At 40.9% G+C, this 26,446-nt stretch overlaps 2 protein-coding genes across 2 annotated transcripts in view; one reads left to right on the top strand and one right to left on the bottom strand.

The window, feature by feature from the left end:
- The first annotated feature begins 1,301 nt into the window (after positions 1-1,301).
- Positions 1,302-19,538, top strand: LOC121608664 (glycerophosphodiester phosphodiesterase domain-containing protein 5-like). Its single transcript, XM_041939938.1, has 16 exons — positions 1,302-1,363; positions 2,775-2,880; positions 3,541-3,644; positions 3,859-3,952; positions 4,331-4,390; positions 4,482-4,580; positions 4,768-4,861; positions 6,717-6,862; positions 7,150-7,232; positions 9,901-10,051; positions 11,476-11,694; positions 12,418-12,575; positions 15,318-15,465; positions 17,005-17,087; positions 17,772-17,851; positions 19,432-19,538. Exons 1-16 carry the CDS (start codon positions 1,302-1,304, stop codon positions 19,536-19,538), a joined length of 1,794 nt encoding a protein of 597 aa, XP_041795872.1.
- A 4,961-nt stretch (positions 19,539-24,499) lies between these two features.
- Positions 24,500-26,446, bottom strand: part of LOC121608787 (unconventional myosin-VIIa-like) — a 36,293-nt gene continuing 34,346 nt past the window's right edge. Inside the window, exon 49 of the mRNA XM_041940154.1 lies at positions 24,500-26,211. Coding sequence (XP_041796088.1) covers positions 26,119-26,211 — 93 coding nt within the window. The 3' untranslated portion in view covers positions 24,500-26,118. The remainder of the gene's footprint in view (positions 26,212-26,446) is intronic.

Raw genomic sequence — 26,446 nt, 5'->3', positions numbered from 1 at the left:
GTTTTACTGTTGGATTAAAAAATATACTACTTTGGTTATCAGGTTGTTGCTGAATGAAGAACACAAACAACATGCAGTTACAGACATCAACATCTATTATTCAGTCCTGATGTGCTGGAGCATCACACCCAGTGTGTTTAACACAACTTGGTGTATTTACCATCTGTCAGCCTCAAACACCAGGATTACCCATGCAACTATATCCTGTTACACACGCACACACACACATGCTCATAGTGAGTCAAGTGACTTCAGTGTTACAAAACACTTATGCTATGACTACTAATTGAAATGGAACATCCTGTATCTTAGGACCAAACCAGTTCACACTCTAGCCCATGGAGGATGTGTAGTGGAGAGTGTGCGTTAAGCTGTTAAGATGACCTCTTTGTTTTCAACACAGGCATACTGTTAAAAGCTGTTGCTGGACCTACATTAAGCAGATTTAGGCCAAATATCTGGGCCTGGAACACATCACATCACCATTAGCAGAACTAGAGAAACAAGGAAGCTCAGCAGTTCACTGGGTGTGCTCTGTGATCAGGAGAAAGTGAAATTTAATTTTAGAGCTGAAACAATTAATGGATTAATCATTTAGTTTATCAGCAAAATTTGATTGGCAACAATTTTGATAATAAATCGTTTCCAATCATTTATCAAGTAAAAGTTCCAAAAATGATTACTTCTCCAATGTCAAGGATTTGCTACTTTCTTTGTGTTTATGAAAATGTAAATTGAATATCTTTGGGTTTTTGTACTGTTGGTCAGAAAAAACCAGCAGTGTGAGACGGATAATTGGCTGGTTTGCTGGCTGTCTTCCTTTGGGGTTTGTTAAGCTTCCTTATTGACTAGTGTAATTATAGTATTACTGGAGTCAGTCAAAGGTGAGGCAGCTGTGGGTATGTATGGATGGATGGATGGGTGGGTGTGCGTGTGTGTGCGTGCATGCGTGTGTGCGTGCGTGCGTGCTAGAGTCATAAATCACCTGAGGTCATTGTGTACTTCTGTGAGAGTATTTGTATATTCTGTGTTAGTTTTAAGTTAGCTTAAGCAAGCCTCCACTGCCACACACACATGCACATACTCACAGAGAGAGGGAGAGAGTACTGCTGAATCTAATTTACCTATAAATACATTTAAAATTGACTCAAACTCTCTTCTCTCCCTCTAGGTGAAGGTAGAGTGGTGGTTTTCCCTCTGTCCTCTCCTTCATCCTCCTTCTCTCTGTCTCTGTCTCTCTCTCTCTGTGTTACTGTCTCTCCGTCTCGCTGTCTCTGTGATGCCGGGCTGTGGGTGAGTGTATGCCTGTGACCAGACTGAAGCTGGGGAAGCTAAAGGTGGTGCGGCGGCAGCTGCTGCAAAGGTACAGAACAACACACATTGCTATCAGTGACGACACACCTCAGCGTCAAGAAAGTCTAGATTCTGGCTGATTTATCTATAGTGCTTTTTAAAGGCATTCTGATAACTGTCATAAATGAATGACTTCGCTAACTGGTTGCTATGGAAACTGTTGCAGTAACTATGGAGATAGGTAGCACTCATCGCGTTTTTGTATGCATGTGAAGCCAGCACTCGTATCAGTGACTGGTATTTGAAATGGACTGCAGTTTGTAGTAATGTTTGCAGTGACCAGCCGTCGTCCATCACTGACTAAAAAGAACAGACAAAAAATGTTTGCTCAATACTAGTGGTGTCCAGCCTTGCAGATCGTTTACATCTGAGTTGATGAGGTTTTGAGATCTTCATTTGTTTTTAAAACATCAGGAGCAGCATCATATTATATTGCAAATCAAAAACCCAGCAGCAATATCTCTCTTTCCAAACAATGTCCTGGTTACTCAGGATGATCTACAAACTTAGCTGTGTGCACTTTTCATGAAGAACTGCTTGTTCTAATGTTCGACAGCCTACTGTCTGTGTCTGCACAGGAAGATGAGTCACTGTGCCTCTTTCTGTACAGAGAAAGCCTGAATGCATCATCTAAAGAGGACTATTTTCTTATTTTTGTGACAAATTGATATGACCACTGTACATTTATGAAACAGTGTTTCATGGGGTTTAGTAGCATTTTACTAAATCTGAACCCAGTTTCAAAGCAGATTATTGAATCTGAACTCTTTTGGAATCAGCTTTGATTCACAAACCCAGAGATACAGCGGAGATCTGTACAATGTGGTGACTGAAAAGACAGAAGCACAGTTTTGAGTAGCTGCCTAGTTAATGACAGCCTGTAGATTCAACCTGAAAATTTCTAAAATTAACATCTGATGGAATATGTATCTGAAACACTGAACCGACAGGTACAGCCTACTTTTTTTTGCACACCTTATTTTTCACAAACTGCTTGCTTCAAATACTGGAGGTCCTGAGTCAGAACTATTTGAATGATCAGCTTTAAATATTGGCATGATATGAAAGATTAACTGGGAGAAAGTCTCCTGAAAACTGACACAAGGCAGCTCAGTTGGAGTCAGTGAAGAAGCATCTCTGCTCTGTTGGCCTCGTCAAATAACAAAGCACATTTCAGATCACACACAGCCACACCCATAGGTAATGTCTGACAGCACCTGCTACAATGTAGAAGCTGAGCCTCAGAACATAGTTAATCTGGGTTTTCATCAACTTAAAATATACCAATTCTTTTTCTGTGTTTTTGATATATCATAGTGTGTATAGTGTGAGGTTTCAGTTTTTCTGATGAATTAATGAATACACTCCACTCTGGAAACTGTTGTTTACTTCATTGGTTAATTCCCATTTGACTGTACCAGGTATGAACACCAGCCATTTGTCTCCTGCCTGGCTGGCCTCTATGGTTGCCAATGGAGACGATACCAAAGAGCCCGAGCGCAACCAGGAGAGTGCTGCTGCAGCAAGGTAAACACACGCATACATACACACCCACACACAGACACAGCACCACCTATAAGCAGTGGCTTTGGTTTAGTTAAGTTTAGTGACAGACGGATTAATTGGACGGCAGATGTCCAGCTTTTTGCAGATAGCGTTCCGATTTACTTAAGCAAACAGACAATGCAAACAATAACAGTAGTGTTAAATACATTTTCATTTAAGTTCAGCAATTGTCTCATTTGATGCACAAAAACAACAACATGATATCAGCATTATATCGACCATCGGCCGCTCTGCTCTCTAAATATCGGCATTGGGCATTGAAAAACTCATCTTGCTTGACCGCAAGTTAATTTGCTGAACATGCATGGAGTATTGATTCCCTGGCCAGTTTTCTTCCATCCAGCTTACTGACTCCAACAATCAGTTGCTGCTTTTCTCTTGAGAATATACTGCTTCCATATGCGCTCGCAAATATAACTGACTTCTTCTGTATCTGCCAGGTTGTGTAGCATCAGAGACTTGCTTTTTTCCCTCCATTTATGACTTTGAGTCTTCTTAACATGGCATCAAAATTTAAAACATTTAAGCTTTATCTCTTTGTAGGAAAAATAAACCCCAAAACATTTGATCAAAGTGCACTTCAAAGATTTACCAATCATTGAAATAATGTGTGTGTTTCAGGTGGAGTGTGGCAGCTTTGGCCTCCTGATCCTCACCTTCTTCCTGAGTTTTTTATTCCTGTATTTCTGGAGTGAAGCTCAGAATGACTACAATGACTTTGACTGGTGGGTCATTTGCAGCACATACAGTGCATACATGTTGGCATGTTTGTAGTAATTTACAGGGCATTTGTTTCAACAGATAATATAAAGGAATGAGATAACGGATCACTAATGAATAAACGTGTGAAGGGATCCAACACATCATTCAATCTAGATTCACAGCATTAAGCACACTACATGTCAAAATTGACTGACAGTTTGACTTGTGCTTCTTCAGGTTTAACTTTGGGAATCTGGGTTTCTGGTTTCCCTGGTCTCTGGTCCTGCTGGTTGTTGCTGCTGCTCTCTTCACATACATCGCCCTTCTATTGGTATGCACTTTGATATGATTTCAGCCTTTATAGTGTAAGCTCTTGCACAAATAAATATACGATGTAATATGATGTAGAGCCAATCAAGAAGCAAACAAGAAATATCTGTAGTATATTCAGAGTGTTTGAACAGTGTGCTTCATTAGGTACACGTGCACATTAGCCCCTCAGCACTTTGCGTGACATTTAGGAGCTTGTCTGCTTGCCTGAGCTGACAAGTAGCATGTAAAACCAAGGATTTGATCAATTGTGATTTAAGTGTGTTCAGATTAAAAATATGCGGCACTAATATGCTTTGTGAGTTAACTGTTTGTGTGGATAAATAAAGTTTCAGAAGAAGCAAATGCTTTCTTAAATAAATATCTGAACATTTTTCAGGTGCTGGCGGTTTGTCTGCTTTCTGAGGGTCAGAGGCTGTACCTCCACTGGAGCCACAAGGTATTACACATGGAGAATAAATCACAATACACACAGTTCTTTGTGTTTCCCCCTTTTATGACTTGTGTTTTCTCTTTCTCCCGTGTTTCAGACTGGCATCGTGGTGACACTGGCGTTCTCCGTCACAGCCACCGCCATCCTGTCTGATCTCTGGAGCAAAGAATGGAAGACTCTCCTTCTCTCCCTGCAGGTGAGTCAATCCTGACACGCCAGCCAGTTAATACTATGGCTGCATGCATATATGTGTCTATACTGTGTTTATACAAACTGTAATTTCAGCTGTATGTTTGATTTAAATATTTGAGACTGTGCTGGCATCTTTGCCAATCCCTTGGCTTTCTCTGTTATTCTCTTCCTTTTTTCTTTTTTTTTTTAAGGTGACAGCACCTTTCCTCCACGTGGCTGCAGTCTTACTTATGGCGATTCTCTCCTGGCCAATAGCGTTGCACTTCTACCGCATGAACAAAAGAGGTAAGCAAGTGAAGTGTGGTAGGACTCCATGTAAGAATGTCTAGCCGCAGCAGTTGTGCATGTATCTTATCAAACATTTAATCTGTTTGGGTTTTGCTGTGATGCCGTGAAGCTAAGTAAATAATTGTTGTACTGGGTAGCAACTGTAAATATGTAGATCTTTATGGAAACAAAAAGGACAACAACAGTTTATGCTTAGTCACCTGGAAAAATAAAGTAAATAAAGTTAAACAATGAGAAAAAATACTTGCAGTATTGGTAACCTGTCTTCTATTTTTAGAGTAATTATTGTAGCAAACAATAAGATAAGATCATAATAATTATAATAATAATTATCTAAAACCTGTTTAGAGTGTTCGTCCTCACAGGGTATTTTTGACTGATCAAGTTAATTCACTCTTTGCCTAAATCCAGACCAAAACATCTAAGCCAGGCCCTTCAGGACCTTGTGTACTTAAAATACTTGATGTTATGGAGAAACAGAGACAGAAGAATAGAAATCTAGTCACAAACACAACCAACCTATCGTTGATGAATCAGCAGTATGTGGAGGGAAGAAAGGGCTGAAGGACCTTGTTGAAGTGACACTGGCTGATTGCTGGCAGACTTTGAAGAGTTTCAGCTCTTAAAGCTTCAGTTATGGTTGTGCTGAGCTGCCCCGCCTGCCGGGAATGAAGCTATTCGGAAATCAAACATAGCCCTCAGCAATGTGACGCACTTGTTTGACATGGATTACGCAGCTGTAGAGCTCCCTGGCATCCTCCTTTCTCGCCCTCCACTTTCCCTTAACAGAAAATCAATGTCTCATTTTCCTACTCAGTTTTGCTCTCTTGTCTCTCTGATGATTTCTGTTTTTTTTTGGTCTCTTGATCATTCTGACATTGTTTCTTACCTGCTCTGCTTCTTTTTACTTCTCTTTGTCCTGCATTGTGTCGGACTGTCTTTTAACCCTCAGCTGAATGGCTTTGACCTCTACTTTATGTCTGGGTGCGCCTTTCTTCTCTCTTTGGTCTCCATGGGTACTGTCCCTGGTTGCCATAGTGATTCAGCAGGTAGAGTGATGCTGAGTCATGTCGGGGGTCTCTCCTGGCAGGAGATAAGGGAGAGAGAGACTGCCAGAGCACAGGATGTAATATAGCTCTCCCCTGTTCTACTGTATTGAGATGAAAGGGAAAAGTTGATGAGTTAGTTTTCTTGTTTTTTGTTTTTTTACACCATGACATCACCAGTGGTTCTAATAACAGGGCTTTTCTACCTGGAGTTAAGTTGTTTTTTAAAGACATCCTACATGTGTTTTATATAATGATTCAGAGTGATTTTATGTACATTTATCTTTACCTGGGCTGCGTTCCCAGGAAGAATTGTTTCCTAACCAGACTGCTGTCATTCTGCCTGTTGCCCATATGGCTGCTGTTCAGCACCATGTTGATCCTATCAGGAAAGATTTACTGTATATAATCCTGATTAAGTTCCAGTTCCTACCAGCAAATTCCTATAACCCTTAATTGGGCCATATTTAGAGGCTCGAAGGTGTATCTGTTGGTTTTTGGATTTGTTTATGTGTGCATGGTACAGTGTACCAAGAACAAAAAACACACAATGAATGAACAATGAAAAAATCCTTCTGATCTTGCTTCAGATTCTACCCATCTTCAGGACAGCCCTGGGGTGCTGCTCCACCCACTTTGGGTGTTGTACTTCCGTTTGGATACATCAACAAAAACATCCAATAAGTCTTTGATTGAAAAAAAGCCAAACATGTTATATTTAGAGATTTTAATAAGTTAATAAGTTTTAAATAATACGTTTTATCAACGCACATCCCTGTATCTTTGTGTTGTTGTATGATCTTCAGTTCATCAGGTGACTGTCCTGGGTCTCTACCTGTCTGTGCTGTTTTCTCTCTACCTGGTCCCTCTGGGAATGTACTCCCCCTGCATTAAGGAGGCAGGAACGCTGGGACCCGCCCCAACACTCATTGGACACAGAGGAGCTCCGATGGTAAGACTAAACTGAACCGTGACATCTGGATCCATCTTAATTATGTTTAAAATCTGTTGGTTATCATGATATTTTAGTCATCAACTTGACTGCTGAGATCTGGAGATGTTGACATGTGTGTGTCTGTGTCTGTCTCTGTCTCTGTGTGTCTGTCTCTGTGTGTCTGTCTGTGTGTCTGTGTCTGTCTCTGTGTGTCTGTCTCTGTGTCTGTGTGTCTGTGTCTGTGTCTCTCTCTGTGTCTGTGTCTGTGTCTGTCTCTGTGTGTCTGTGTCCGTCTGTGTCTGTAGCTGGCTCCAGAGAATACTCTGATGTCATTTGAGAAGGCAGTGGAAGCTGGAGGAAAAGGACTGGAGACTGATGTCACCATCAGGTAATAACGGCTCTCACCTGTGTGTGTGTGTGTGTGTGTGTGTGTGTGTGTGTGTGTGTGTGGGTGTGGGTGTGCATGTGTGGGTACGTGTGTGTGTGTGTGTGTTTATCTGTCTTTGCATCAGTTATGTGTCTTTTTTGGATCAATCCTGTGTGTGTAACAAGTAGGGCTGGGCGATATGGCCTAAAAAAAAAATCTCCGATTTTTTCACAAAAAATCCCGATTCACGATTTAAATCGATTTTTTTTTCACCCCCTACCTAAAATCAATTTGCAGATGACAAAGAAATAGTTCAAAACAAGTTTCAATTTTATTTTGTTTAAAGTCTCCCTTCTGGGGTTTAAGTTACATAAACAAGCCACAATAAAGAGATGGAAAGCCCTCCTACCATCGTAAACAGTGACAATGTAACTTTTCAGTGAGCTTTATCTAGTTTCAAAATGACACAATGCACTCTAAAACCAACTTGAAAAAATAAAACATAAAATAAAGTGCAAACAAAACTCTCAGCTTATGAAGTGCACCGTTAAACTGCATCACTCTGCTGGACTGCAGATCGGTTGTCGCGGAGTAGAAAGGAACTTCTTCCAGCTCTGTAGCGATCCTTTGGCGTGTACTGTTATACAGCTGAGGCAAGGCAACTTCAGAAAAATGTTTGCGGCCTGGTAGCACGTACCTGGGGTCCAAAACCTTCAGCAGGTGAATAAATCGCGGCTTTTCCACGGTGTATATGGGCACCATATCTCTCGTAATATACATCGCGACTGCATCCGTGACAGCTTTCCACCGGTCTTGATCCATTCGTATGGAGCAACACCTCTCCCACTCGGCAGCATGCTTCTGTTTGTGGTGCTGCAGTAAAGTGGTCGTACTGCTACCTTTTGTAGCGACAGCCTTTAAACAGACTTTGCAGCGAGGTGCTGTTTGTTCAGTGTCTGACGCCACAAAGCCGAACCAATTCCAAATCATAGAAGTTATCTTTCCTTTCTTCGGGGTGAGATCTGCACCGCTCGCCGCCATGTTGTTTGTGTATCAAGCACGGGGGGCGGGGGCGCGCGCACTCTGAACTACGGGAGTCCAGCAGGCAGGCGTTGGTGGCGGATGTTGATAAGAAAATCGATTTTCATGAAAACAAATCGAGATTAAGTACAAATTCGAATTAATCGATAAAATCGATTTATCGCCCAGCCCTAGTAACAACACTGTTCATCACTGCAGTGGCCATGATAGCTTATTAATTTGTCTGTCAGATGCAGATAAAGACAGTCTAAGTGCTCCCTCTGGTTTCTAAATCATTTCTTGTTCCTTGTGGGAGCTGAAAATAAAAAAAAGAAAAAGCTAAATACTTCTGCTAACTTAAAGGTACCCAGTTTTGCTTTTCAACTCACTATTTTTTTGTATTTCGTTTCGGTGAGAAATACTGACTGTTAATGTGACATTTAAACTCCACAGAGTCATTGTAAGAACTGGTCACTTGCAACAAAATGCCATATGTCATGACTCTGATAATATCAATGGCACTATTAGCTTTTAATATCACTTTTTTGTTCTACAGATCATGAAGTACATTTCGTGTCTGCTTTACGCTAAAAACAAGTCAAACAGCTAATATCAGGAAAAGGGTTCCGAACTACAGTCAAACTCAGACTCTGTTATGAAAATTGGTTTTGCTTTTGACAGTGAGCATCCCGTGTTTCACAAGTGCCTGATTGATTGAACAAATTGTTAAATTGTACGTTCACAATTGTTTCAAGGGGACCCTTTTATCTTTTACCAAATTTGAAATTATGAAAGCATTAACAGTGTTCAATTACACGAGAGATCACAAAATGTTTTCTTGCTGCTAAAATCCTCATCGGAGCAGTCGGTCAGCAGCGAACTGATGCTGAGTCCGTGCCTCGATGCTAATTGTACAGATCAGATGCTAGTGTGCTACCCTCGGAGCTAAGATGATTACTGCCAAGCTAATTCAGTTAGCCGTTATCCCTCTCGTTAGTCCGTGGCTGCTGGGTTAGCACACCATTTTACAGCCTGAGAATGGGGGGATTAGCGACATGCCATGACTCAGTGTTAGCGAGTTAGCTTAATCCCATGCTGTGGTGACCCATAAATCTGGTAGTGTGTGTGCGTGTGTGTGTGCGTGCGTGCGTGCGTGCGTGTGCGTGTGTGTGTGCGTGCGTGTGCGTGTGTGTGTGTGTGTGTGTGTGTGTGCGCAGTCTGCATGAATGCATGAATGATTATGGCCGCTAGGCAGTTCCTGTGTAATTAAACTGTCAGTGGTTTGGTGAGGCAATCTATTTTGTGTGTGTGTTTATCGGCATGAACATAGCTGATATCACCCATGTGATTAATTAAGATGACAGGCTCACTGAGATTCCTTGTGAGACTTAATTTGATTGCTGGTGATTTGAGCAGTGAACAGAGCTTTGGAGAATTAAATGCTTACTGGTAACTAAAATCATTCTCTCTTCCCCTCCCCTCATTTCGGCTCCTCTCCTCTTCTTGTTTCTTTTCATTTCCTTTTCACTGCTCCTCATTGCTCTCCTCTCCTTTCATTCATAGTCACATTTCACAAGTTGCCTCTGATTTTTATGCCCTGCACTTTCCTTCACTTACATCCTAATTCCTCACTTTGACACTCTTTTAATATTTCCATCTCTCTGTGTAGTTATGATGGTGTTCCCTTCCTGATGCATGACTCCACTCTGAGGAGAACCACTAATGTTGCTGAGGTTTTCCCAAATCGAACATACCTTGATGCCTCCATGTTCACCTGGTCCGAGCTACAGCAGCTGAATGCCGGCGACTGGTTCTTATCGGTTAGACGGAAGCGTGCATACATGCACACGCGCACACATGTACACAAAATACAGTATTATTGTTGGAAAAAAACACAAATTTAATCATTACAGCAACTATGCAAATCTGTCTTACCTTTTAGATTGCTTCTGATGTGTGATTTATATTATTTTATTATTTCAAAACCAAGAGGTTGAGTGATTTACTGAACCTTGAAAGAGGCGTTTCAATTGAATGTTATATCCAGATTTACTGTGCTTAACAAATTTATTAGACCACCTGTCATAGAAGCGAGAAAACCCAAATATTTTACAAATCTGTCAAAGACTTGTTTCAAACTAAAAATCATATTGTTGTTTATGTATAGTAAGCAAGTTCCTATGGACAGGATGAATAGAAGCCCTCTGCTTCCCTCATCCTGTCGGGGTTTTTTCGCCATAGGAACCTGCTCACTATACATTATCCCGTTTCGAACACGGCTTACTACTGAAGCATTCAATAATGTGACACAAAATAGTGATTAAAACATATTTCATTTATTTAAAATGAGCCTACTCTCATCTGTCACGGCTCTCACTGCGCAGCAGCTCTGAAAGTAAACACGTACGTTGCATGGCAACCGCCTCTCACTGTGCGCAGGCAGGCAGGCAGGAAAACTTATTTCTTGACAGTTACAGTTACTGGAACAACTAGATAGTCCTTATTCACATAAAATCTTAATTTTTTGTATGACCTCCTTTGGCCCTGATGACACCTTGCATCCTTGCTGGCATTGTTTTTATGTTCTTTTCGACAGTCTCTTTTGTTATTAGGTTCCAAATAGTTTCCAGAGACTCGCTTTGGATGAAACTTTTGTGGGATCTACTTTTGAATTCAATAAATCCCAGATCTGTTTTGTAAAACCGTAAATGTGAACATTGCTGGATAACAACAGTAATTATATTTTAGCATTAAAGATGTCATTTTTACAAAAAAGCTTGCACATACTGGTGGATTAGCCATTACAGAAACATAAAAAAACATTTAGGTAATCGGCAATATTGTTAATTTAGGGTAAACACCTTACACTTGGTGGTGGTCTACTAAATTTATTAAGCGCTGTATATAAAAAGGGTTTTATTGAAATAACATGGATGCTGTGTGCCCTTAAGATAGATATAGATAGATAGATATATATTATTAATCAATTACAAATCTTTCCTGGAAAATAACTAGATAAATTTAACTAGTGAGATAGTATGATGAGCACAGCGCTAATTTAATAAACAATGAAGACACAGGTGGGTTCCCTCCAAGTAAAAAAACAATAAACAGTTAAACCTTAGAGTTTATAACTGCAGTGGACATCTGCCCAATGTTTCTGTTATAATAATGAAAATAGCTATTTCTAGATTTTTCCTTTTTTGTGAATTACCACAATGACTGAACACACTCTGTCTTGCAGAGGGATCCATTTGGTACTGTGTCGTCCCTGTCTGAGGCTGACTGCTCCCAGGCCCAGAACCAGTCTGTTCCCTCACTGGCCCAGTTCCTGCAGGTAGCGGCCCGCAGCGGCATACTAGTGCTGTTTGACCTCCGCCGGCCACCGTATGGACATCCCTACAGTCAATTATACATCAACATTACTCTGCAAGTGGTGCAGGCCCACATTAACACGTCACAGGTAACTGTTCAGGATGGATGTGTGCAAAGTGTTTTCAAGTCCGCATTTAGTGGAAAGCTGAACATATGATATATTTGTGGTTTGGTTTGTTGTATAACTTGGATAACATACAGTGAAGAACTCTGTTGCTCTACATATGTCTATAGCACGTATTTTAATTAACGTACTGATCAGGTGTCTTGGACCCTGCCGCCGATCAGAGTCCTTCAATATTGTGTATCTGCTGATAATGAGTTCAGTCCATTACACACAGGTGTAGTCTACTAAATTTGGTAAACCTTATTTTTCACAAGCTTCTTAATCCAAATATCAAAGGTTTTTATTTAAAACTACTAAATCAAGTTATTATTATGATGTGTATGAAAGTTTATTTTGGAAGTTGTGACTCCTGAATTTGCATCACTCCACTAATGTACACAAGTACTTTTTCGTGTTCACACGCTCTAATTTATGTTATGTATGACAGAGAAGCAGAGATGAAACACTAGGAGACAGAGGGGGAGAAATGCAGGACAGTACAGATAGAAATGTACCCCGAACAGCCCTGATACCAATCCTTAGGATCAGCTCGGCACAGTTTTGATTTGAATATCTTCAGGAGTTGTTTTTCTCTCTCTGATTATTGCAAGTGGTGACAATATATTGTCATGGATTCATTCATCCATTAATTCATGCATACATGAATGTGTGTGTGTGTGTGTGTGTGTGTGTGTGCGTGCGTAGGTGCTGTGGCTGCCGTCTGAGGACAGGGAACTGGTCCAGGCTGTGGACCCAGACCTGCAGCAGACCTCTGGAGAGAAGGCTTCTATTCAGGAACTGACAGACGGCCACATCACCAGACTGAACCTGCACTACAGCACCATGTCACAACAACAGATCAGGTACACACTCACACCATTTACTAATGAATGTCATGACACAAACAGCATTTTAGGAAATTTGAAGTCTCATTTAAGCGTGGATATTTGCATTCCAGTGAGCTTTTGAAACTGTCTCCTGTGTGTGTGTGTATGCGTGTGTGCGTGCGTGTGTGCGTGCGTGCGTGATGGCAGATGGCCACAGTGTCCTCAGTGACTCCATCTTGTTGCTTGCAGAACAGCTGCAGGGAGGTGAGAGGAGGAAGGGGGAGGGAGTTAAAGGGCAGGTGGGTTAGAAGTTCATAACAGGAGAGAGAAAGAGAGGTAAAGAAAACCTGGGTATTGAGGAAGTTATTCAGTGGAGGAGAGAATTAGTTGGAGTGATGGCAATAAGCTGTGAGGAGAAGCAGCGGAGGACATGCAGACATGTTGGAGTTGAAATGAGAGGAGGCGGTTTAGAAGAGAAAAGGCTGCGAGAGGCTGAGAGGTACTACAGGAGAAGTGAGTGGGAGGCACTTGTCCATACACAGAATATGTGGGAGAACAATCGGGAGAGAAAACAGGTTGAGTGACTCACATTGATGGTGTTAAACACAACTCACTCACAGTCCACTGAAATAGTTTCCCTTGGTGCCGTTGATTCATCTCATCGAAACCTGGAAATATCAGCTTTCATGGCACCGTATTTGTCACCAGCTGGAGCAGCCTGGTTGGATGAATCATGTCGTTATATTGTGCGGTAACAGTTCAACAGTCTCAAAGTTATGCTCATAACACGTCATTTGTGTGATTTCTATGGTCTGAGCGTGGTGATTCTTTAATAGTGCAACTGTACAGTGATTTACTGCAAACTAGAAGGGAAGAAAAGTTCCTCGCCGTCTCTTATGGACACACGTATCATGTAAGACATTTATATCAAGTACAGGTAACTTTCACTTCGATAACAGTTCAATACTTTCCTTAAATCTTCGATGGCTTTATAAAACAGATTGTCTAAACTAAGGAATACCACTCTGAATTAGAATGAAATATTTTTAAATTTAAATTAGGGATGCAATGATTCGATGACCGGATCAGTACTGGGACAATATTGTCCAATGTTTTGTAAGTATTGGTTCCTCGTCAACTTCATGATAAAATTCAGTGTTTCCACTATCAGTTATCAGGTACTAACTCAGTATTTAGAGACACTGTAGACTCAGGCCTCATGTTACATAAAAATAATCCACACAAGTGAAGCAAATAGATTTTAAAAATGGAAAAAATGAAGCACTGGTATGAAATAGGTCCTCAGAACCTGAGTTAAAGCATTAGTACAGCAGAGAAATAGTTGGATTTGTGCAACTGTAGTTTTTGTTTTTGTATGTTTTTTTAATATTCAATGAAATGCAGAGAAACACTGTATTTTTAAAGTTTTACTTGTGCCCTCTGCCCTGCATTGTACCTGCATTATTTCTACGACTCTGTGCTCCTCTTTTAAAGTGACCACAATGAAAAAGAAGCTGTCTGGCTGAATGTTTCAGCAACTTTTGAATTAGATGAAAGTTTGTACAAACTGTTTTGAGCCGACCCTCAGTGTGACGTCAAAACCAGAAATAAAAATGAGATTATATAACTCGTGGAGATTATATAACTTCCTCTTCAGAGAAAATCTCTCCCGAGGTAGCTCGTTATGACTCAAGTCTCTCATTTGATATTTCCTCAATCCTCGATCCTGGGCTGAACCGGAAGTCGCTCTGGTCCAGGATCTTGAAGGTCGTCTCAAAGCTCCTATTTGTGCTCTGAAGATCAAACAGTGAGGAGGGATCTCTGAGGAGCCATGAGCGAGGATACACAAGTCTTTATGGAAGACTTTTACTGGCTGACACGTCCCCTTATTGGGTATCAGTTATTGATTGTATGCTGCAGCTGATCGGATTGATCTGATACATCACAACATCACTGGAGTTTCATACCAGAGTGAAGACACAATTGAAGTGTATCACACTCAAGTTTTAGATATTATTTGTTTTCTAGTTACAAATCTTTGTTAATTGTAGGTCTGAACAACAAATAACTTCCTTCATTTATGAAGATTTATTCACTTACAGTTAAAGTCAGAGACCGTCAGTCAGCAAGAAACACTTTTTGCATCATTTATGGCAGTGACGTGGTCACGTGTGAAGCAAATGAGTGTCTGGGATGTGGGTTTAATTAGACACCATAATCATATTCTGGGTTATTAAATAATGAATTCACAGTCAGAATGTAAATCATACAGATGCAAATAATGAATAAATAACATAAAGTCATTCTGCCAGTAAAGTGGTTCCTGTGCCTCTGAGCAGGACATAGTACACAGTATAAATCCAGAACACAGGTTGTTAATTAATGTGCAGTGTTTGTTAAACAGGTAGCAGAGGGAAAACACTGCTGCACTGCCATGGATCACTGCATGTCTTTGTTTTTATTAGCACAAACCCATCAAAAGTCTGTACGGCTGACAGCTGATCCAGCTGTGATCAGCTGTGATCAGCTGCCGCCGTCACCAGAAACATGACACTTCAGAGGAAAGGACATCCCATTTCTCTAAAAAGGTATTTCCTCATTTCAGGAAGAGATGCAAGTGAGGGAAGTGAAGAGACTTGAGATGCACCCTCATCGTGTGTGTTCACTCACCCTCTGTTTACCTCAGCAGATGATCATCAGACTCTCATCCCAAGTCACAGACTGTCTGTTCTGTTGTGTATGATTTCATAATCGCACCCCCGTCTTCTCTCTCTACAGTAAGTACCAGTCAGAGAACATCAGTACTAACCTGTATGTGATCAGCCAGCCGTGGCTTTACAGCCTGGCCTGGTGTGCTGGAGCTCATTCTGTAACCACCAACTCCATCCACATCCTGTCCAACATCAAGAAGCCGCTGTTCCTAATGGTGAGCAGATTCAACTCTATTATCAGATGCTATTATATCAGAAACCCTGAATAAAGTTCACATCACACAACCCTGATTCTAAAAGAGTTCTGATACTGTATAAAAAAATAAAAACAGAATGCATTCATTTCAAGAAAGAGTACATGAGCCCATGTCGTAATCTCCTTTATCCAATCACATGTTCACAAAGTGTTGAACCTCGCTCCGTCCTCGCTGTGAACCACTGAGCCTTTCAATCATGATACTCTCACCTGTTACCAATCAACCTGTTTACCTGTGGAATGATCCAAACAGCTGTTTTTGGAGCGTTCCACATTTTTCCCAGCCTTTAATTGCTCCTGTCAGAAAGTGTTTGAAACATGTTGCTGCATCAGATTCAGAATAAGCAGATATTTACAGACATCAATGAAGCTGATCAGGTTGTCCTGTTTTCAGTGAGTATATGTCAAAAAGAAAGTTAGAAAGTTATCACATTCTGTTTTATTCATGTGCATGTACTGTACTGCATCCCAGTATTTTTGGAATCAGGGTTATTTTTTCTCAAATGTTAGTTTGACAAGTTTAACTGATCAATTGAGTTGAAGCTCCTTCTAACCTGAAGAAGTGAAATCTTGCAATTTTTAGTTACAAGCACCAGTATTTTGTGTTCAATTATGTTACAGCCACAGTGCTGTATTATAATCCAGATGTCAGGCTCAGAATATTCCAGCGAAAACACCAGGGCCTGTATTCACAAAAGATCTTATCTACTTGACTGACTAACTTACTGATGAACTGAGAGAATAAGATTAGTTGGTGGTTGGTCCTGTTGCTGTGGATGATGTCTCATGAATGAACTCACTACGTTCGCAGTGATTGGTTGACAGGTGACCAGTGTACGTTAGTAGATGTGAAATCAGTTATTCATCCATATACAGGAGAGCAGGGAACAAATTTAGAGAAAATTAATAGATTGATGTCATTGAAAATTATTCTATAGACTATCACAGATTTATGAATCAAGTTGAAGAAATAGATCGTCTTATAGCACCAGTTTTTACTGGATAATCCAGTGATGGCCATGAATTAAGAGTTAAATATGTATTTATTGCAGTTGGTGATTATTTAATTGTTAATTAATTGTTTGAAGGAACTGACATAATCTCTACCACAAACTGTTTGTTTTGACTTGATGACGAACTGGCTGAATCTTTATTTGTAGTTACTGGAAACAGATTTCTGACTGAGAGCAGGTCTGCAGGATTCCACTTGTACGTTTATATTTTAGACATCTGGAGTTTGCTCTTATGTAGGCACGCAGGACGTTCTGTATCAGTTTGAAAACCTCTTCAGCAGATATCGTGGGTGTTTGGAGATTGAGCCTGTGACCTTTTGGTTGCATAAACTTTCTCTCTCACCACCCACGTGTCTGTGTAAAAATGAGTTTGATTACATTTTTAATGCGAGTGTTCCTGTCCAAGCCCCATTCTCTAACCTAATGAAATGATATTAATGGGCACATCAATCAAATCAACCCTTTCTATCTCTGTCTCTCTCCAGACTCCAGAGGAATATAGTTTGATGTGGATTCTGACTGATGCTGTGTCTGCCTTCCTCATCATTGCAGTTTTCATATTCCATTGGTGCGTAGACACACACACACACACACACACACACACACACACACACACAGCTCTCATACAACCATCTATCATAACACAAGTGATCAGTAAAGTGAAAAAGTGTAGGTTAATCTAAGAGGTGAACAGAGCTGCCCGGCCCGTTGTACATTCAGAAGGCTTGAGGTTTTTTCAGACATACAGGAAATACTGATGTTAACTGTTTTCTTTAAACACCTTTGCCTTCTGATGTGATTGGATGAGTTGTACGAACGTGTTCTTTTTGAGCGTAACCTGGCCTTTCTTCGATGGTAAATATGAAAAGAGTGAGTGTGAATGTCAGTGAGGTTCATCCCTTCATCCCTTCCCGTCAGCCAGACGAGGCTCTTCAGCACAAAGAGCTGGATATGTTTTTCACTGCCGCCTCTGTGGGTTTATTTTTTACTTTTGTTGTATACTATCATCTCTTTCATCATCAGTCCGACTCCTCTCCTTTTGATTCCCGGGCTTTAATCTACATTCACCTGGATACCCTCACACATACATAGTCACGCACACACACGTCCTCATGTGTGCTCAGCATACACATCAAAGCAGTTAGAGCGGTGTATGCTGCAGTCTCAACACACTTTGATTAATAGAGGAACACTCTGCTCTGATCTCCCTCTCTAATGTCTGTCTCCCTGCCTGTCTGTCTGTCTGTCACAGGTGGAGAGAGAGAGGCCTGCCCTTCTGGTCCGGCGGCCGTCAGACTCAGGAGAACGGAGCATACAGCAAGTTCAGAACGGGTATGAGAACATTTTCTCTCTCTTCACTCTTTGTAGAGGCTCATGTTTCTACACCGTGGACATTTTTACAAATGTGGTTCATTTCTATTTGATCTAATACTTTGTCTCCATCCTGGCAGATAATAGCTGTGTTTATTGATAAGGCAGATAGCCAGAGATTAGGAAATCTCTTCTCATGGCTGCGTGAGAGAACTGTAAACGGCAAATAACTATTAAAGAAAAAGACGTTTTCACTAATTAGACATCCTGCTAATATGTTAAGACATTTTGCTTGTTTTTTATTACAAAGAAGATATCTTTGAGATGTTTCTCTCTTTTCATGAACATTAGGTAAAAAGGTAAATCATAAAACTAAATATTGTAACTTGAACCCTTATAATTTTGAATCAGCCAGTGTACATTTTATATGTAGGGACTCACAGAGAGTGTCTTTGCCAGCTTGTTGTAGGAACACTCTGACATTTTGGGAAACTGTTGCTATTTTCCTGGCTCTAATTATCAAACTGAAATAAAGTCTTCAGCTTTACATCACATTTGACTGTCATATGTTTATGGTTGTGACTTTGGCTGTCATGAGACCGTTTGAACTGTGTGATGAATATACAATTTGGACATGTCATTAAGGTGTCAGTAAATATTATGAGGCCAGTTTGACGACAGGATATACATTAATTTTACTGATCTTAGCAATCAATCATGTTCCCCAAAATGTGAGTATTCATTTAAATTTAGCTTGTCTGAAGCTCAACCAGCAGAGGGGAGACAGTATCATGATTACCATCTTTGCATGCAGTGATGTCCTGCTGTGTGTGTCTATGTGTCTATGTGTGTGTGTGTGTGTGTGTGTCAGACTCTTCAGAGCTCATCTGTGTTCGCTGGAGCCCCCTCCACTCTGACCCCATTGCTGGAGCCCTCGTCTCCCTCCCCTTGGTCTTCAACCCATGACTCCCTGCATGTCAGCCCTTCAGGAGCCTTGTATGAACCCTGAACCCTGTTTGAACTGTGCAAGCCTCTGTTTCCTGTAGAAAACCTGCATGAATCCTCTATGAAACCCATTTAAAGCGTAGAAAGAGTGTGTGATGAAGCTTCAACAGGCAAGCAACAGCAAAACAACACTTAAAATGTAAAAAATGAGGAAGTCATGTTCTGACGCATGACATCTGGGAGTCAGAGTGGATTAATGCACAGATGAGCAGTTGGTGTGGATTGGCCTTTACCTCAACACTGTATCTATAGTCAGAGATGGGCTTCTCAGCTATAGTTGACATGGTAAGATCTTATCTGAGTGCTGTACAAGCTCAAGTGTACATAAAGAGCACAAACTATTAAAACACTATATATTATACATCATGTGACAACCACAAATTCTACATGCATGGCAGTCTAACAGCTGCTTCTATTCATTTATACTTTCAATGCTCACATTACTGTTGCTTGGCTACCTGCCTGTACATACCCACCCCCCACCCACTCATATGTGTTTCTCATGCAGCCCCCTCTCCCCCAGTATGGCCTCTGTATTATCCTCTATGCTCTTTGACATGTGAAGGTATAAACTCTGAACTGTTTGACCTTTGCAGAGCTGAGTGATGTGTGGTCCATCTCCAGTGTCAACGTCCGGCCTGACCTGCGGAGCACGCCCAGTTCACCCAGTACCCCTCACCTGCCCACCATCACAGAGGAGTGACAGGGGGAGAGAGACAGAGAGAGAGAGAGAGAGAGAGAGAGGGGGGGGGCAAGATAGAAAAGGTACAGATAATGAGCCTTAAAGCCCCTGAAAATGTGTTTTAAATGTGAAGCATTTCACATTTCATGACACTAAAAATTCATGGCTAAACGAGCAACAATCGGCTCAGGCTTGACTGACAGTGATGGCGACGTACAGCAAAGAAACAACCTGTGAGAAACGCTCAGAGAAACCCACAAATGTGTAAATCCCTCATCTGAAATAACCAAATCTGTTCTGTCTTTGGCAGAAAACTGGATGTTCATGGAAGAGATCATCACTCAGAGTAAGAAGCAGATTGAGAAATGAGCTTTTAAATAAAAGAGAGAAAATAATGCGGTCTTCAAATTAGATAAGAAAAATAGGAGACTTTCAAAAATCAGGACAAAGTGACCAAGAACAGAACAGAGAAAGTTGTTTTACCTAAGAGACAGCACACTGTCTTGTCTTTCTCCACTTCCTCTCTCGCCCTCTCTGAGTCTGCCGACCGCTGCAGGAACTGACTGCTGAACCAAACCTCATTCACTGATCTGCCATCAGGGACGGAGCAGAGAGACTCTGGACACCAGCCCAGGAGCGCCAGCGTTCATTTCCATACTGTAATCTCATAGATGCCATTAAAAAATGCCTGGGCGGCGAGGACAGTGACACACTCGCCCAGAGGCCGACGCGTCTGAGGACATTTTCATCTGTGGTCATTCAACACCACCAGCTGAGCTCAACAACACGAGACGTTAAAGAAACTAAACCTCACAAAAGAAAACAGTGAATATATACTGCTGTAGTAACACAGCCCGCTTTAACTTGTTCCGTCTCGTGTTTCTAGTTGTTAAAAACCAACTCTGAGCGAGTGAAAGCTGATGGTGATGAAACTTGCAACCTCAGAGCAGGAGACGTCTGGACGAGGATGAAATGGACTCAGAGACTCTCCGGTAGGAGTTAAACTTTTTCATAATCAGCTGTGCACATGCAGTTAGACCAAACCTTAAACCATGTCTTAAAATGTAATGTGTGTGTCCGTGAGTTGTTGGATGCAGTGTATGAACTGTACACTGCTGGACTGACAGAATGAATGTAAACCTGATGCTCGAGAAGGTATTGTTAGTTACTATTTATGTTTTTTACTAAAGTGAATGTATTACCAAGTGGGGCCATGTTTCTCAAAAGCATATGAGGAATGTTTTGGCTGGGAGTTATTTCAGTTTGGCTACAAAGTTGTGCCAAGTGTATCAGCTGCTCTAAATACAAATAAAGATGCTTTTGAGAAACCAGACCTTGTACTCTTTTCACGAGGCAGTGAACGTCTGCTTTCTCCTCAAATATACGCACACAGTACTTTCTGGACGGGACTGTCTGTGCAGTGTTGTGCTGAGTTAAACTGATGTTTGATCTGAAACGCAGAGTGTCTTGTCTCAACTTTCAGGTGTGAAATCCATGAAGTTAGGGGCCTTGATTTTCTGAGGGGTTTTTCCAGTTTTCTGGACAGTGTTGGAGATGCTGCAGTAAGTGCCATTAAAAACGACTGTGGCTTTGTTTCCATTGTTTGGAATCAGAATCACTTTATCCATCCAGCACAGTAAATGTACAGGGGATTATTTAGAAAATATAGCAGTAGTTTCTGATAAATCTCCTTGGATGCACATCCTAGCAGGTATCTATAACAATTATTATTTCATTTAGCATTTAATCCCAGGTTCATTCTTATATTTGGATAAATATTGGATTTTTCAAGTTTAAGGTTTTAGATTTTGGTAGACTTGAGGTTGCCCCGTCTCTGTCTCTGTGTGTCCTGTACCGCCCTTCAGTCTCACACTGGACTCTGACAGGCCTGGTTGTAGTTTATTTTGTCTGAAAAAGCTTTAGTGCAATGCGAGACCTCTGAATAAGATTGTGGTCGATGCTTTCCTCAGTCCTGAAGTCCGAATGAAACATTGCTTATACAGATCTAGAACTAAATTACAGACAGAATCACGACTCTGCAAACGCAACAGAGCAACTTAATGTACTGTATTGTGTTGTTATAGGAATAAGTGGTTAGCACTTAGTTTAATTGTATTTGTGTTTCTATTGAGAATATAGTAGCTGATCTCTTGGTTAGGCTTAGCATTTTAGCTACAGTTATCAATCATTGCACAGCGATATGTATTCTATTGAATATGATGTTTCTCACCATAAGACCGTTCATTTTGAGTGAGTGGGTCCGGTGACAATGCAGAACTGCGTAGGATTTCCTTTGGAAATGGATTGCATTTCAAGCCCTGCATGTGTTGGTTTTGTTCAGCTTTTGTTTTATGGATAACTTCTTGAAGTGTTCGCCCACCCAAAATCTTGTTGGTGTCAAAACGCAGCTCGTGTAGACTGAAATGTTGTCTGTAAAGAGATTTCCAGTGGTGGTTCAAGTGGTGACAAGTTTTCAGTCGAAGACAATATCTTAATTTCTCTATTTCCCAAAATAAGTCAGGTACAGCAGCACTCCGGAGGTCAAAAACAACACATATGAAAGCTTCATAGCAGCTGTCGGCATATTGACTGTAAATAAGATCAACACATGAGGTGATTCTTTCAGTCTTGGTAAATTCAGACGATGCTGCTGCTGAATTCAGAGATTTCTCAGACTCAAGCCACTGCAGTTGAATCTACTTCTCCACTTGTTTTCACATGCAGGCGACCCTTACACGCTGCTCTGCACCTTATTTTGCTAAAGATAATGCAAGCAAACTTAAATTAGTGCGGTCAAACCATGAAGTTCCAGAAGAAAAAACATAACGATTGGTGATACTTAGACGAAATGGACGTTAACGACACCAAATCCAGTCAGGCCCACAGATTCTCCCACTAGATGCAAACAACTCGTCATTGTTTAATGCATCAACCTTCATTGCAGCATGGTGAACAGAATTACTGTACAATTTTCTTAGCAAAACTAAAGGCTTCGTTTGATCTTTGTCAGTTCCTGAGCCAGTCTTCGTTAGTACCACATACCTGCTTTGCTGTCTTGATGCCTGCAAGAGTGCTTTTATTTAAACATGTTTGAGGTCAGTGCCCGTGTAATCGAACGGTTAAAAGGAGTTCTCCATATCAAAGCTGCGTTTTAGATTCGACTCAGTCAGTGGTGTGATTTAAAAATTGGATCTTTTAAAGTCAGATCTTCTGAATTAGAAAGTCACTAAAGTGATGAGAGGAACCGTCAGCTGTGTCAGCATCTGAAATCTGAGGTTATGTTAAGTGCACAACAAGTGTCTAAAAGCTCAACAATGTCAGTGCTGAAGAAACACAACTTGAGGTTTAATGAAATAGTATTATGGGTATTATGGTAGCATTTTACATCTTGTGCTGTACTGAATGGCTATTTTTATTTTGTTTTATAGATGCGTTCCTTTTTTTTAAACTGTAACTTTTGATTGTAAATGCTACTGTCATCTGGTATTAAAACATTAGAAACGAGGTTTGGCTGTTGGTAACTCTGTGGTGGTCCTCTGCCGTGCATGCAGCATGGAAACGGGAGCTAGTGCTGAAAAGTGTGGCTAGCTAACATTATATCAAACAACGGGCTACAAAGAACACACCCAGGTCAGAGCTTCGAGTTGCACCATCAAAGAACATCACATGTTTAGCAAAGCCAGAGTAAGTTAGACGCAGGTGATGCTGCATCAGGAGAACCATGCTCCCACCCAATATTATGACTGTAAATAGCAAAATGCACACAAAGCTAACAAGTCATAGAAAAAAAAATATACACCAGTGAACATGTTTCAGTTGCAGTATCCTGGTAAACATGATACGAGTGTCAGCCACTGTTAAACATTAAATCAACAACGTGAGTTACTCATCAGTCAACTCGAAACAAATGTTTTTAATGTGTTATACAAAAGTGAGAACACGTGAAATCACTACAGGAAGTCCTGAAGACATACAGGTCGTATAGATAAGACTAGATAGATAAGAGACAAAACAAAAACTAATGAATTCACCTTAAACAGCAACACAACAGGACAACCACATGTTTGCATCAGTCCACAAAGAAAAGGAACAAAATGAACAACATAAAGGTATCAACTGGAATGATTGGCACTGTTAGAACACCAGTGTATCTGTTCATCATACAAACAAGACAAAAGCAGTACAAGTTAATGGACGAAGGGTTCGCACACCAAAACAAACGTGACACATTTTAAAAGACTTTCAGACTGAACAAAACTGGTCATCTGCTTCGATGCACCTTTAGTGGAGGGAAGGTCTGGGTGAGTGTCTGTCCAATATTCAAAATGTTTGTGTGGTTTTACAGAAGGAATTCTGTCTTCTGGGAAAAACAGCTTAGTCCAGGTGAGTGTCTTATTTTTCTCTGTTATATTGTGTGAAATCTCAGGAACTTAAACAAAATGTTAAACCAGGCCTGTATGTTTTTAAATGATCTAAAACTTCCTTATTAAAAAAACAGGACTAGTTAAAGTAACTTTAAGTAAAATTGGAAAGTGCCAACTCCAAAGTGTTCAAAAAGTAAAATAAGACTGTGGTCATGTGTCACTGAATCAGCCAATAGAAAGCCTCCAAAGTGTCAGAGAATCACAGCTTCACTCTAAAACTGATGTTTCATCCATGCTGGTCCAACAAGTTCCTTTAAAGATTCATTTCTCATTAACGAACACCTTTTTAATTTAATCTGAATGTCATTTTTGTTTATCGCCATGTGTATTTTGATGCAGGTCCAGATCCAGAGGGAAAACGTCTGATCACATATATCACATGTCAGCCTTGGAGTGGAGGTATGTGCTCACTTAGTACCTCTAATCTGTTAGGTTACTTTGAGTCATTTTAGAAAGCCTGTCTTGGAAAAGACATCTGTAACAACAGCCAAAAAAACAAAAAAAAAACAGCCTTTCTGAGTTTTTCAACTGCATCTCACAGTCTTCATCACTAGATAGAGTATTTGTTTCGGAAGCGATTGGCCGTGATCCACAACCACCTGTCATCACAAAAGATGAAAGTTCCATAGTTTTATCACTAAGTTATGTCTCTGACAAATGTGCAAACTCTTTCCTCTGAAGAAGACTGTGAGATCTGACTAAAAGCCCCAGAAACAGCTCACAAATGGACCTTGAATCACGGGATAAAAGAACAGCTGCAATCCACAGGAGTGTTGGTAAAGCAGTCTCAACAGAGAGAGAGAGACAGAAACAATTAAGGCATTACATGTAAAACTAACAGCTGATAATAATCTACAAACAAAAGAGTAAGAGTAAGAGAGTAAACATGAATCATGAGTTAAATATTAAAAAACAAAACATCCATATGAAACTGTTAGACAGCATGCTGTAGGCCATAGATAGCAGACCTTACACACTGCAGGTCTGTGTCACAATAGAAGAGATTTAAATAATTTAGATCAGGTCCCTTCCACCACGTCACTGCTCACTCTTATGAATATGACTCAAACAGAAAACACCTGCTTTTCTGCAAGAACATTACAGCCACTACTTAAACTAAGAAAGCATGTAAACTCAACAACTTGTTGACTTCGTCAGTATTTCAAGATGCTGTTGGGAGGAAAGGAAGAAGACTTCATGGTTATAGCGTCACTAAAAATCCTGTGATGCTCTAACGCTCATTACACACACAAAAGCCCAGATTGTTGGATGTTTAAATTACTTTGATATTTTTAGGTCCTTGTCACAGGGAACGTAATGTGTTTACCTAAACCCAAGATTTCAAGCTGTGCTCTCAGCTGAACGCTAGCGTTAGTTTGGTAGCGTGTGAACATTAGCACGTTTACGTGCATATCAACTCTGGCAGGTCAACCAGGGTTTCTACAGAGTTCACCAGATTAAATGCAAGACTTTTTAACACCTTTCTCACAATCATACCTGTCACTGATCTATGGAAAACCAGGAGGGACAATCAGGCCTACAGTTATTTATTCAGCACATGTATGTACTGATAATCAGTACTTAATAATTTGATTAATTAAAGTGACCTGGACACAGATAAGCGACATTAAATGGATGGATTGATTAACCAATGAATTTACATTTACCCACAGTGAGACAATGAGCTTCAAGCTACTGTAGTCCAGTTGTAGTTTATAGGTGTACAGTGTCACATGACCGCCCACAGAGAAGTTAAAGTTTAGTGATGTCACAGGAATAATACACTGGCAAACAAAGTCGAGCTTAAGCCGTGAACACCTGCTGCCACGTAGGGTCGGCGCACCCCAGTTCGTTCTGGTCACGTGGTTTCCTGAACCAAACCAGGAAGACTGACCTGTTGGTCTGAGAGTTCGGAGGTTTCAGAGGTAGTCATCCTCACTGGACGGCTCATCCTCATCGTAGTTGTCGCGGTAGCGGTAATAGTTGCTGGGGCCTTCGCCGGGGTCGTCGCTGCTAGCAGCCGAGCTCTCCCCTGTGAGCTTCGACCCCTCCGAGCTAGCAGAAGGACTGCGGCTCATCCTCCACAGCTGGTGGGCGAAGGTCCGCCCCCAGCTGCAGTGCTGGCCAATAGGGCGCAAGAGCCGGATGAGCTCGGCGGCCTCCTGCCAGTAAGAAGTTCACTTGCTGTGGCCCCGCCCGGAGCGCTGCTTGTTCATGGTGGTCAGCATCTGACTGATGTAAGAGGTCAGCAGGTCGTCCATCTTGTAGCCCTGCAGGTAAAACACACACACACACACACACACACACCTTCAGTTTAATGATTTGTTGGTTACACCTACACCTTCACCTCCACCTGCACCTTCTGTGTACTTAACTTTTAGGTACACACATACACTTAACTAAATTATATGCATTTTAGTATATTGGCACATTTCATTTTCATTGGTATATTTTATTGTTTACTGTTTATATACATTTCAGTACATTTCAGCTGCTGTCGGTAGA

Source organism: Chelmon rostratus, chromosome 7 (assembly GCF_017976325.1).
Source record: "Chelmon rostratus isolate fCheRos1 chromosome 7, fCheRos1.pri, whole genome shotgun sequence".
NCBI lineage: Eukaryota > Metazoa > Chordata > Actinopteri > Chaetodontiformes > Chaetodontidae > Chelmon > Chelmon rostratus.
This window is presented reverse-complemented; position numbering and strand designations above follow the sequence as displayed.